Below are 14,298 nucleotides of genomic sequence, written 5' to 3'. Positions count from 1 at the left end.
TTCCAAAGCTTGCCATAATGAACACCACCCCGGTAGTATCAATCTGTGGCACTTCTCCCTCACTGTTGACCTTCACGAACATACGTTAACATGTAACCAGCGAGCTGTTTTTTTCCCCTGCATTGGGGGGGTGGGGGGGTGTCTTTCTGTCTGTCTGTCTCACCCTGATGGAGGTCTCTCCCCCGTGGGGCTGCTGCAGCCGGAACACTTGCGCCACCATGTGGTCAGTGGAGGGATGCAGCAGGATCCTGCGGGAGGCCAAGCCCACCATCACGTAACAGCCCATGGGAGACAGGCTCACCGAGATGGCATTGGGACCTGTGGGAAGATGGAAGACAAATGTTAAAGACTGACAAGGTTAGGCAAGACTCTCCTAGGATATTATTGTACTGTAGTTAAGGTTCACCATCTATAATATTCTGTTTAGTGCACCAGTTTTACTAGATTCAATGTTTAAGATTCTCTAGTTCAGCATTTCCCAAACCTCTCCTCGAATACCTCCTACAGTTATACTCATTTGATGTATTCCAGAACTAGCACACCTTATTCAACGAATGAGATGATTAGGTTGACCAATTGAATCAAGTCTGCCATCACTGGAATACCTGAAATAAGTGGATTGGCCTGGGGCACTAAAAGGAGAGGTTTGGGAAACACTGCTATAGCTGTATCCTGGAGGTCAAGTCCCTGACGGCAAGACGTCCTCTACTACGTGACAAGCCTTACCAAATCTTTTGGTGTAGAGCACCTCCCCCAGGTTGTGAGGGGCCAGGGAGTACACAGCCAGAATGCCCTCGTCAGGGAAGCCTCGCTGGCTGCTGGGTATAAACACTGCCAGGAGCTGCCCGTCTGCCGAGATGTCACAGCTGGCATCGTTGTAGATCTTACAGTTTGGCACCAGCACATTCACAGAGGCTGGAGGGGTGGCAATAGACATACACAAACAGGCAAACACACACAATGTCAATAATACAGTAGACCTCTGAAGTAAACGCAATCAGAGAGGCAAACATGGCTGTTCAAACAATAGCCGAGCTGGGACCGGTTTAGGAGGATCTAACGTGACAGAACTTTCAGACAGAAATGTATTGTGTAGAAATGATAAGATTGTCTGTCAGATAGAATAGGGAATTGTGTCGGCTTTGCAATGTTCGGAAGGTTTTACATACCGTTGCTGATCTCAGGTAGATCGAACTTGGTGAAGTCCCACCACTGCAGCCGGTAGGTGGTGTTGGCTATGTTGCTGGCCACCGCCGACTGGCCGTCCCCGATTGAGGCACCTGAGAGAAAGGCATTTGGTCAGTGGATAGGCTATTGAATGTGAAAGATGAGTAGTGTCTACTACTATTGCAGGTAACACAATAAAATGGATAACATTGAGATGTATGAGAGCAATCAAATAGTTAGTTGTTGCCCACTTGAACTGTACTGGCATGGATATTCCATTTTACACCTTGGTTCCACCAACAAAAATGAATGGGTAATCAGGCCAGCGAAATACAGCTCAGCTTGGAGCAGTAGCGTGAAAAGGGCATTGCAGCGCACTCCTTTTACAGTGATCACATTCATACAGGACAATTTAACCACACTAAGCGGAGTGTACTCAAGTGAGACAAACTTGGTTAGTACCTGCTAGGACCCTGTTGACAGAGGAGTGGGTGGCCAGGCCAGGCTGTCCCCTCTCATGGAAGATCCCAGCGTAGGGCAGGTACTCAGGCAAAAGAAACCGCCGAGGAACAAATCGCCCCAGTGAAGGCGCAGACATCCTAGCGTTGCGTGGTGTTCGGTGCCTCGTCCTGTCTCCGTTGTCACTGTTAAACACACACACAGCAGTTATTGGGAGAAAAAGACTGTTGGGTGAAATGTGTGGTGAAGCTGAATGTTCAAAATAGGATGACTGTACTCCAGGCCTGGGCAATTATTTTCCATGGAGGGCCACAGAATATAGTTTTGCCATTGTGGGCCAGAATCACATTACAGGATTATACATAATGTATATGACTGTTGACAGATACATCTACTGTAAATCATTATTAAACATTCAGCGCCACGGAAAGAACTCTTGTTAACGGGTATGCACAAAAACACGAGAGAGCTCAACATTACATTTAAACTTCTCCATCAGTGTGAGGAGCGAAGTCTCTGATGGGCATTGACTAGAGCAGTGAAGTCAGGTATAGTTTCTGAAGTCGCTATGCGCAGGATTGCTGAGAGGTGAGATTCAGTAAGAGATTATCTGTGCCTAGACTTGTTATATTTCATCAGTGAAAATGTTTGTTACATACATAGGTTGACCCAAACAGTACAAACATCTGAGCATGACTCCTAATCTTTGGCGAGTTTTGATCATAGAGATGCATAGAACCTTGTCAGTGACATCGGAGAACTATTCAAAACAGTTCTCCAATCACTGCATCAGACTGAAGATCGATAAGCTCAAGTTGCATGTCAGTGGGAGTGTTATCCACATTGAAAGTGAAAGGAGAGGAAACCAACAGCATGTCATTTTCCAACACTTTGAAATCCTCAAAACGATGAGAAAACTCACTGTTCACAGCACACAGCAGCGATGTATAATTCTCCCCCTGGATATCTGATAGGGAACAGACTAGTAGTGTCGGGAGGTGGGTGAGATTGTTGGCTTCTACTTGGCGGGTCAGGAGGAGTAATTTGAAGGCTTTGCCAATGACGTACATCTGACGCAAAAAGGCCCTTCCCTTCTAGTTTGGAACTCAGTTCATTCATGGGGGCCAATGATGTCCACGGTGAAGGCAAAAATCAGCCAACCATCTTTATCTTGCAGTTGAGGGAAATCCACATTTTCCTTTCATTTACAAAAACTCCGCAATCTCCGACTTCAGGTCCCACACCCTTTTAAGCACATTCCCCAAACTCAGCCATCTCACGTTTGTGTGGAAGGGGAAACCTGCATGACCGACGGTCTCATCAGACAGTGAGACAAACTGCCTGTGGTTTAAAGATTTTGCTCTTATGAAGTTTACCACTTTTGTGACTGTCTCCACAACAAGGCTCATTTTCAGAACACATTTAGAGTACCTCCTGATGAATAATCCAACGCAGAAAAATAATTATCTGATCTGGTTTCAGCTCAGCTACTTGATCTTTTATCCTTTTCAAAAGGCCAACATTTTTTCCTGTCAAGTTTGGGCACCCATCAGTGGTGACACTGGACAACTTCAAAACTGTACCACACACTTATTAACCTCCTCCAATAAATATTCCCCTGTGGTTGTGCTCTTCATTAACTGCACTGAAGCAAGCTCCTCTGTAATTTCAAAGTCTGGGGTTAAGAATATCAACTGTGCCGTGTCACTCGCATCACTGCTCTCATCCAGGGCCAAGGAGAAATCCTTTACCTTGTCTTTCAACTGTTGTTCCATATTCTCTGTGATGTCCTCAACACGCCACACCACTGTTCATCTTGACAGGGAAACATTTTCAAAGAGCTCTTTCTTGTCGGGGCAAAGTATTGCTGCCGAGTCAATTAAAAATTATTTAATGAAGCGGTGGGAGTTAAATCATGACACAAAGGCGAGTATTCATTGGGCTTTTATTTTGAATAACAAATACAGAGTTCCTCTGTCCAGCGTGTGTGTTCTTTTTCCCCATCTGAATCTTATATTTTTATTGGCCAGTCTGAGATATGGCTTTTTCTTTGCAACTCTGCCTAGAAGGCCAGCATCCCGGAGTCGCCTCTTCACCGTTGACGTTGAGACTGGTATTTTGTGGGTTCTACTTAATGAAGCTGCCAGTTGAGGACTTGTGAGGCGTCAGCTTCTCAAACTAGACACTAATGTATTTGTCCTCTTGCTCAGTTGTGCACCAGGGCCTCCCACTCTTTCTATTCTGGTTAGCGCCAGTATGCGCTGTTCTGTGAAGGGAGTAGTACACAGCGTTGTACGAGATCTTCAGTTTCTTGGCAATTTCTCACATGGAATAGCCTTCATTTCTCAGAACAAGAATAGACTGATGAGTTTCAGAAGAAAGGTCTTTGTTTGTGGCCATTTTGAGCTTGTAATCGAACCCCCAAATGCTGATGCTCCAGATACTCAACTAGTCTAAAGAAGGCCAGTTTTATTGCTTCTTTAAAATCAGGACAACAGTTTTCAGCTGTGCTAACATAATTGCAAAAGGGTTTTCTAATGATCAATTATCCTTTTAAAATTATAAACTTGGATTAGCTAACACAACGTGCCATTGGAACACAGGAGCGATGATTGCTGATAATGGGCCTCTGTACGCCTATGTAGATATTCCATTAAATTATTTATTTATATATATTTATATATATATATATATATATATTTATATATATATATATATATATATATATATATATATATATATATATAAATAATTTAAATAATAAATAATTTATATATATATATATATATATATATATATTTTTTTTTTTTTAAATCAGCCGTTTCCAGCTACAATAGTCATTTACAACATTAACAATGTCTACACTGTATTTCTGATTAATTTGATGTAATTTTAAAAACAACAATTTTTTTTGCTTTTCTTTCAAAAACAAGGACATTTGTAGGTGACCCCAAACTTTTGAACGGTAGTGTATATATAGTGTAAGTCCACATCACACACACCATTGGTTGTGTAGATCCACCATTTTTTTTTTTACCGTGCTAAATGTTATCTAAAAAGATGGCATGGGACATCTCCTTATTCCCTCCTCCACTTATCTCAACAGAAAACCTTGAGGTCTCAAAACAAAAATCAGACAAACTGATTTAAGGATCGTATCCTTTTTTTAAATTTTTGCCTAAAATGACAAACCCAAATCTAACTGCCTGTAGTTCAGGACCTGAAGCAAGGATATGCATGTTATTGATACCATTTTGAAAGGAAACACTTTCAAGTTTGTGGAAATGTGAAATTAATGTACGAGAGTATAACAAATTAGATCTGGTAAAAGATAATAACAAAACAAATGCAAGAGACAGCCATACTTTCAGATAGGAGTCTAGGTTAATTGTGATGTTGGCCACCAGATGGCAGCAGTGTGTGCAAAGATTCAGACTGATCCAGTGAAGAATTATATTACTGTTACATTATTTTGTATCAAGTCTGCCAGGAGTTTGCTGAAATGTGCCGACTTGGTCAATTGATACATTTTCAAGTACATAACTATAGAGAACATACAAAAATGCTATGGTTATAAAAAATGAAAGTTAACACACTCCCAGGGAATGTCATACATGATGGATCATTAGCTTATACACTAACTTTCACACATCTAGATGGCCGGGCGGGGTGGGTGTCGAGCCAGAGACAGCAGTGCGGTCAAACTGTAGACCCAAGTTCCTACATTTGAACATAAAAATATATTTGACCTCTGGGACCCTCAGGATGACAAATCAGAGCAAGATTACTCAATGCAAGTACATTATTTACCTTCAGAGGTGAATGTATCAAACCAGTTGCGTGCAAAAAAAAAGATTTGTGCGCTCCTCAAACAATAGCATGGTATTTTTTTTCCACTGTAATAGCGACTGTTATTTGGACACTGCAGTTAAATTAACAAGTATTTTAGCTTTCTGCCCATATAAGACAGGGCTATGTCCCGGAAAGTTGGCTGTTGTGTACGTCATTCTAGTCACATTAGCGCACGTTAGCAACAACCGTCCCGGTTTAGGGACACCCATCCCGTAGAGGTTAAGAGGTTTTTAAGAGTAACTAATATCCCATTAACCTCTCTTGGGTAGGGGGCAGTATTTTCACGGCCGGACGAAAAACGTACCCAGATTAAAACGGCCTACTACTCGGGCCCAGGAACTAGAACATGCATATTATTAGTAGATTTGGATAGAAAACACTGAAGTTTCTAAAACTGTTTGAATTATGTCTGTGAGTATAACAGAACTCATATGGCAGGCAAAAACCTGAGAAAAATCTAACCAGGAAGTGGGAAATCTGGTGCTTGTAGTCCTTTCAAGTCATTGCCTATTGAACACACAGTGACTTAGGGTACATTTTGCACTTCCTAAGGCTTTCACTAGATGTCAACAGTCTTTAGAAAGTTGTTTGAGGTGTCTATGGTGAACAGAGAGCGAACAGAGGAAGTTGGAAGTTGTTGACTCAGGAAAGCACATGAGTTCATTGGCGCGCACTCACGTGGGGGTAGCTGTGTTCCAAAACGTTTTTCAAGACACTGGAATCGTCCGGTTGGAATATTATTGAAGTTCTAAGTTAAAAAGGCCCTGAAGATTGATGCTGTACAACGTTTGACATGTTTGAACGAACGTAAACATAACTTTTTTTGACTGTTCGTCGTGACATTTTGGCCGCGCTGCCTACACTAGTAGCTTACTGAACGCGCAAACAACAAGGAGCTATTTTGACATAAATTATGGACTTTATCGAACAAAACAACATTCTTCTGATGAAGATCAAAGGTAAGTGAATATTTCTAATGCTATTTATGATTTTAGATGACTCCAAAATGGCGGGTATCTGTATTGCTTGATGTCTTTTTCTGAGCGCAGTACTCAGATTATTGCAAAGTGTGCTTTCCCCGTGAAGCTTTTTTGAAATCTGTCACAGCGGTTGCATAAAGGAGATGTTCATCTATAATTCTTTGAATAACAGTTTAATATTTTATCAACGTTTATCATGAGTATTTTTGTAAATTGTTGTGCTGATTCACCGGCAGTATTGGAGGCAAAATATTTTCTGAACATCACGCGGCAATGTAAAATGCTGTTTTTGGATATAAATATGAACTTGATCAAACAAAAAATTCATGTATTGTGTAACATGATGTCCTAGGAGTGTCATCTGATGAAGATCGTCAAAGGTTAGTGCATAATTTTAGCTGGTTTTCTGGTTTTTGTGACGCCTGTCCTTGCTAGGAAAATGGCTGTGTTGTTTTTCTTGTTTATGCTCTGTCCTAACATAATCTAACTTTATGCTTTCGCCGTAAAGCCTTTTTGAAATCAGACAATGTGGTTACATTAAGGAGACGTGTATCTTTAAAATGGTGTAAAATAGTCGTATGTTTGAGAACTTTGAATTATGACATTTTGTGGTTTTGAATTTGGCGCTCTGATTTTTCACTGGCTGTTGAATAGTGTGAACCGTGGGTGTGGGTCCCACCTCCCCAAGAGAGGTTAAGAGGCCAGGATGGGTTGCACCAACTCACTCTAGCTCTTCAAAGTCCACGTCGCTGTTCTCCATTGCGGCTGAGGGGTTGCCGGCCGGGCTGTCCGACGAGGAGGAGAGGGTCCTCAGGCGGTTCTGCTGATAGCGCAGCGAGCGCTGGCGGATACTGTCCCGCCTCGACAGGTACTGGATCATTCTCTGCGCATAGTAGGCAGCCGGGGACAACCTGCAGGAGAAACAACGGCAGAGAGAAGAGTTCAATGGTGGGGGGTTTACAGCTCTAGGGTTCATACTATACTGAATAAAATGCAACAATTTTAAAGATTTTACTGACTTACAATTCATATATGGAAATCAGTCAATTTAAATGTTTTTTTATTTTTTTTAAGTAGGGACATGGATATGCAAACCAGCCAATATCTGGTGTGACCATCATTTGCCTCATGCAGCACGACATCGCCTTCGCATAGAGTTGATCAGGCTGTTGATTGTGGCCTGTGGAGTGTTGTCCCACTCAGAAGCTTACATTCACATTTTAGTAATTTAGCGGACGCTCTTATCCAGAGCGACTTACAGTAGTGAATGCATACATTTAATTTCATGCATTTTTTAAAATGTATTTTAAATTTATTTTTTTGTACTGGCCCCCCGTGGGAATTGAACCCACAACCCTGGCATTGCACACACCATGTTGGCGTTGCAAACACCATGCTCTACCAAGCTGTGCGAAGTTGCTGGATATTGGTGGGAACTGGAACACGCTGTCGTACACGTCGATCCAGAGCATCCCAAATATGCTCAGAGTGTGACATGTCTGAGTATGCAGGCCATAGAAGAACTGGGACATTTTCATCTTCCAGGAATTGTGGTGATAGAGGCGAATGAATGGCACGGCAATGGGCCTCAGGAGCTTGTCAAGGTATCTCTGTGCATTCAAATTCCCATCGATAAAAAGTAATTGTGTCAGTTGTCCATAGCTTATACCTGCCCATACCATATAACACTACCACGGAGCACTGTTTACAACGTTGTCATCAGCAAACCGCTGACCCATACGACACCATACACGTGTGTATGCTGTTGTGAGGCCGGTTGGACATCCTGCTTATTCTTTAAAACAACATTGGAGGCAGCTTATGGTAGAGAAATGAACATTCAATTCTCTGGCAACAGCTCTGGTAGACATTCCTGCAGTTAGCGTGCCAATTACACGCTCCCTCAAAACTTGCGACATCTGTGGCATTGTGTGACAAAACTGCCCTGGCCTTTTATTGTCCCTAGCACAAGGTGCACCTGTGTAATGATCATGCGGTTTAAATCAGATTCTTGCTATGCCACACCTGTCAAGTGGATGTATTATTTTAGCAAAGGAGAAATGCTCACTAACAGGGATAAAAACAAGATTTAAGAGAAATAAGCTGTGTGTGTATGGAAGATTTCTGGGATCTTTTATTTCACCTCATGAAACCAACACTACTTGTTCCGTTTATATATTTTTCAGTGTAGGTTGGTAAAATTACACTAACATTCTCAAAATTCGTAAGTTTAAGAAATCCTCTAACTAGTATTTTTTGTTAAACCTGTGAACTTTTGGGAAAATTGCTGGGATTTTCTCCACCTTACTTTAAACTGTCAACTTTGTTTCGACAGAACCTCTAACAAAACGGTGCACCTGGAGGGGTTTTATCCTGTCAAACACAGTACAAGTTCATTAGAGGTGAGAATGGTTTGGGGGCTGGTACCTGGCAGGGTCTGGGTAGATGGGGTGGTCTCTGGATCCTCCCATGTCGTAGCGGGAGAGAGAGAGGAGGGAGGACTCCAACAGCCTCCTGTGAACAAACACACCAAACAATTGATCAGCGTTTAATCTCCTCTACAAAAGGGAGTCCATTTGTTATATATATATATATATATATATATATATATATATATATATATATATATATATATATATATATATATATATATATATATATATATATATATATATATATATATATATATACACACACACACACACACACACACATACACACATACATACATACATATATATATATATATATATACACACACACACACAACTATTTGGACAACATACAGTACCAGTCAAAAGTTAGGACATTCAAGGGTTTCTTTATTTTTACTATTTTCTACATTGTAAAATAGTGAAGACATCAAAATAACACATATGGAATAATGAAGTAACCAAAAAAAGTGTTCAAAATATATATTTTATGAGATTCTTCAAAGCAGCCACCCTTTGCCTTGATGACAGCTTTGCACACTATTGGTATTCTCTCAACCAGCTTCATGAGGAACGCTTTTCCAACAGTCTTGAAGGAATTCACACACGCTGAGCACTTGATGGCTGATTTTCCTTCACTCTGCGGTCCAACTCATCCCAAACCACCTCAATTGGGTTGAGGTCAGGTGATTGTGGAGGCCAGGTCATCTGATACAGCACTACATCACTATCCTTCTTGGTCAAATAGCTCTTACACAGCCTGGAGGTGTGTTTTGGGCCATTGTCCTGTTGAAATACAAATGATAGTCCAACTAAACGCAAACCAGATGGGATGGCGTATCGCTGCAGAATGCTGTGGCAGCCTTGCTGGTTAAGTGTGCCTTGAACTCTAAATAAATCAAAGACAGTGTCACCAGCAAAGCACCCCCACACCATCACACCTCCTCACCCATGCCTCACAGTGGGAACCACACATGTAGAGATCATCTGTTTTCCTACTCTGCGTCTCACAAAGGCACAGCGGTTGGAACCCAAAATCTCAAATTTGGACTCGACAGACCAAAGGACAGATTTCCACCGGTCCAATGTCCATTGCTCGTGTTTCTTGGCCTAAGCAAGTCTCTTCTCATTGGTGTCCTTTAGTAGTGGTTTCTTTTGCAGCAATTTGAGCATGAAGGCCTGATTCACGCAGTCTCCTCAACAGTTGATGTTAAGCATTTATTTGGGCTGCAATTTCTGAGTTAACACTAATGAACTTATCCTCTGCAGCAGAGGTAACCCTGGGTCTTCCTTTCCTGTGGCGGTCCCCATGAGAGCCAGTTTCATCATAGCGCTTGATGGTTTTTGCGACTGCACTTGAAGATGCTTTCAAAGTTATTGAAATGTTCCGGAATGACTGACCATGTCTTAAATGTATTTGAGTCATTCTTGCTATAATATGGACTTGGTATTTTATACCACCCCTACCTTGTCATAACACAACTGACTGGCTCAAATGCATTAAGAAGGAAATAAAGCACCCCCACACAAATGTTCTGTATTGACTGATCTTCATGTCTTCAAGTAATGATAGACTGTCGTTTTTCTTTGCTTATTTGAGCTTTTCTTGCCATAATATGGACTTGGTCTTTAACCAAATAGGGCCATCTTCAAATGCATTAATGAAAGAATTAACAAAGCACACCTGTTCATTGAAATGCATTCCAGGTGACTACCTCATGAAGCTGGCTGAGAGAAGTATTCAACGCTGTCAAGGCAAAGGGTGGCTACTTTGAAGAATCTCAAATACATTTTGATTTGTTTAACACTTTTTTGGTAACTACATGATTCCATATGTGTGTTATTTAATAGTTTTCACTTATTATTCTACAATGTAGAAAACAGTAAAAATAAAGAAAAACCTTGGAAAGAGTAGGAAATACTGAGAAAAGCAGACCAGTAGTTACGTGCTGTAAAGTTCTTATGTCAGAGAGGATCACTAGCTAAAGTGAGCAGAGTTGTGTTCAGTAGATAAAACTGAAGAAAACAGCGAGGTACGATCCAAGCTCGTTCAATAAGAAACGTTCATTTCAAAACATATTGGTACGAGCAAAAAACACCAAAGTAGAGACTACCAAGGACTTTCTCATAACTCTACCTCCGCAGAGAGTCCTCGTCTGGGTTATCCACAGGCATTTCCTGGCTTAAGGCCTCTGGCGGTGCGTCGGCAACGGTGGAGCGGCTGGAGGCGGCCTGGCGGTAGACACGCTCCCACTGGCCCGTCTCCTGGTTGTACACCAGGCCCACCGTCTGCTCACCGGGCTGGGCAGTGGACGACGCAATGGTGGGGAAGGGCATGGCCGCACCATGAGGGCCTGGGGAGGGCTGCCGCTCGCTGGGCTCCGGGGGCTGGGTTACCCTCCTCTCCCTCTCTGGTAGTTGGGGTTGGGGCTCCCGCCTCTGTGGTGACACATGGGTCTCTTCATAGGCAGGGCTGGTAGGCTGCTGCCAGGGAGAGCTGGAGCCCTCCTGGGTGGAGACAGCGGAGGTGGACGAGGCTGGGCTGGTGCGCTCCCAGCGTTGGGAGTCATGGTTGAATGTGAGCAGGTTGTGGCAGGCCCGGCAGCGGTTCAGTTGGCCACGAGAGGAGTGAGCCGCATTGGAGGGAGGGGGGTTGTTCTCGGCTGGGGTTGGTGGGGGCGGCTGGGGCTGATAGTGGGAGGAGGAAGGCCTGGGTCTCTCCGGGTCCATGTTGTTGTTGAGCAGCTCCTGCGTCTGTTCCTGGCTTCCCTCCCCTCCCCCGACGCCCCCCAGCGGCGACTCCAGGTCCTGCATGCGGTCAAACTCCATGAAGTAGCGGCTCAGGTTGCACTGGAGCACGTTGCGGAATGAGGTCGGGTTGCTGCGCGTGCCGTCCCAGAAAGGGTGGTGCCCGCTGCTGGTACCCGCCCCTCCACCACCTCGCTGATTGGCCACGGGGCCAGAGCCCGGTTCAGAGCTCGACTGCGTGGGGAAACCCCGTCCCTCTGTGGCAGAAGTGTAGACAGGGGACTGGGAGGAGCCGTCCTGCTGCCGGAGCACTGACAGCAGGCTGACGGAGGACGAGCTGGTTCGGGGGGGCAGCATCCCACCCCCGACACCACCTCCCCCGCTCACCCCACCTTCACTCCCTCCAGTCCTGCTGTCTGAGCCTCTCATGTTCAGCAGGCTGCGTGTCCAATCGGGTCCGGGCAGTGGGCGGGAGGGAGGTTGGTGGCTGGTGGGTGACAGCGGAGGCTGCTGGCTCAGGGGCGGGCTGGCCACGTGGGCGGTAGGCACAGCACGGTGCAGGGAGCTGCCGGCGCTGTAGTAGACTGTAGTGAAGGCAGAGGGCCGCTGTTGGGCCCCACTGGGCTCTGAAGGCTGTCGGGGCTCCGTACGGGCTGAGGAAAAGGTGGAGGCGTGGGGGGCCGGCTGAGGGTGCTCAGGGAGGACCACAGGCCTGGAGGAGGGCCCCTCGCCCAGAGAGGGGCTGCGGTTGGCTGTGCAGCGGCTGCATAGGCACACCATGCCCAGGTGCTGGGTGCAGCCCGGGAAGGGCAGTCCACGGTCCTGCGAGGCTGGGTACTGGCCCAAAGGCATGCTGGGGGGCTCGCCGCTGCTCTCCCCGCCAGTGCGGGACGAATCCCCCCCGGCCTGCGCCCCCGAGGAGCGCGACGAAAGGATGTGCAGGAAGTTGTGGAGGATGGGCGTGCGGCGTACAGGCTGGGAGGGCAGGAAGGAGCGCTGGCGGAAGTGGGGCATCTCCACGCTATCCATGGGGACCTCCGAGTCATCATCATTCTACAGGACATAACACGTTAGATATGAGGGTAGACGTGTTCAATGTTTTAACGTACAGTCATGTTTAAAAGGCTTTGAGAAGATTTAATTTCTAGACAGAAAACTGTATAAGGTATAGTGCAATTTTGTTGTGATAGGAGAAAAGAATTCACCTGCTGGTTAGAGGGGTTCACAGTAGCAGTCAGAAGATTGTGCCCCAAAGGATCAAATCTCACCAGCCTAAAAGAGAAAACAGCAGAGGTTTCCTTCAACTCAAAATATATTCTAATCAAAGCAATATCATAATGATACAACATTTGCGCTACTGTGGAATTGTTCCATGTGAAAATGAAACAAATTGTTTAAAAAATGGTTTTCCTGAAATCAAAATTATAGGAGGAAGGGAGGATATCCTACTCAGTGAAAGTATATATAAATAAAAGTTAGAGTTTAGGTAAACTAAATATATTCACGTCACCAAATACCTGATTTAAAAAAAAAAAAGTGTTGCAATGAAGTAGTCTCAACAGCACTCTCTAGGGTAGCACCATGGTCTAGCCGGAGGACAGACATTTTTTCCATTCTCCTCTGGCTACATTGACTTCAATACAAAATCTAGGAGGCTTGTGCTCCTCACCCCCTTCCATAGACCTACATGGTAATTATGACAACTTCCAGAGGACCTCAAACCAATCAAAGTTTAGCAGTATGAACTAACATATCCATCCAATCAAAGGATCAGTGAATTAACCTAGTACTAGGCATGTGTGATTTAGAAGCTTAGTGAGTTGAGACAGTTCATAGTTGAGCATTTTGGATTATTCCATTCAACTTTTGTGCATCTAGACCCGTCTTTTCAATGCGATCTTCGTATTCTGATAGCAGACGTCGCATTTAAGTGTAGACTTAGCCTCAATTGAGCAGCGAATTTCAAGCACAGATTCAACCAAAAACCAGGTAGGTTTTCCAATGCCTCTCAAAGAAGGGCACTTATTGGTAAATGGGTAAAAATACATTGAATATCCCTTTGAGCATGGTGAAGTTATTAACTACACTTTGGATGGTGTATCAATACACCCAGTCACTACAAAGATACAGGTGTCCTTCCTAACTCAGTTGCCGGAGACAAAGGAAACCTCTCAGGGATTTCACCATGAGGCCAATGGTTACGTTAAAACAAAGTTCCTGAGTGGCCTAGTTACAGTTTTGACTTCAATTGGGTTGAAAATCTATGGCAAGTCTTGCAATGACCAACAACCAACTTAACAGACAAATGTGCAAATATTGTATAATCCAGGTGTGCAAAGCTCTTATACACTTACCCAGAAAAACCTCACAGCTGTAATCTCTGCCAAAGGTGATTCTAAAAATGTATTGACTAAGGGGTGAGAATACGTATGTAAAATTTGATCTGCATTTCATTTTTCAATAAATGTGCACACATTTCTAAAAACCATGTTTTCACTGTCATTATGGGGTATTGTGTGCACATGGGTACAAAAAAAAGATACATTTTGAAATCAGGCTGTAACAAAATGTGGAATAAGTCAAGGGGTATGAATACTATCTGAAGGCACTTTATATACATTTCATTCAGAAAGTATTCCGACTCCTTGACTTTTTGTACG

The 14,298-nt window shown here is 43.9% G+C and overlaps 1 protein-coding gene across 1 annotated transcript in view; it reads right to left on the bottom strand.

Annotated features, from left to right (window-relative positions):
- Positions 1–14,298, bottom strand: part of ambra1b (autophagy/beclin-1 regulator 1b) — a 48,091-nt gene that overhangs the window by 22,931 nt on the left and 10,862 nt on the right. Inside the window, exons 6-13 of the mRNA XM_029758379.1 lie at positions 12,844–12,910; positions 11,028–12,691; positions 8,886–8,972; positions 7,184–7,369; positions 1,630–1,811; positions 1,170–1,280; positions 727–915; positions 164–318 (exon numbers count right to left, since the gene is read on the bottom strand). Of these exons, the coding sequence (XP_029614239.1) occupies positions 164–318; positions 727–915; positions 1,170–1,280; positions 1,630–1,811; positions 7,184–7,369; positions 8,886–8,972; positions 11,028–12,691; positions 12,844–12,910 (2,641 nt within the window). The remainder of the gene's footprint in view (positions 1–163; positions 319–726; positions 916–1,169; positions 1,281–1,629; positions 1,812–7,183; positions 7,370–8,885; positions 8,973–11,027; positions 12,692–12,843; positions 12,911–14,298) is intronic.

This window comes from Salmo trutta, chromosome 7 (genome assembly GCF_901001165.1).
Source record: "Salmo trutta chromosome 7, fSalTru1.1, whole genome shotgun sequence".
NCBI lineage: Eukaryota > Metazoa > Chordata > Actinopteri > Salmoniformes > Salmonidae > Salmo > Salmo trutta.
This window is presented reverse-complemented; position numbering and strand designations above follow the sequence as displayed.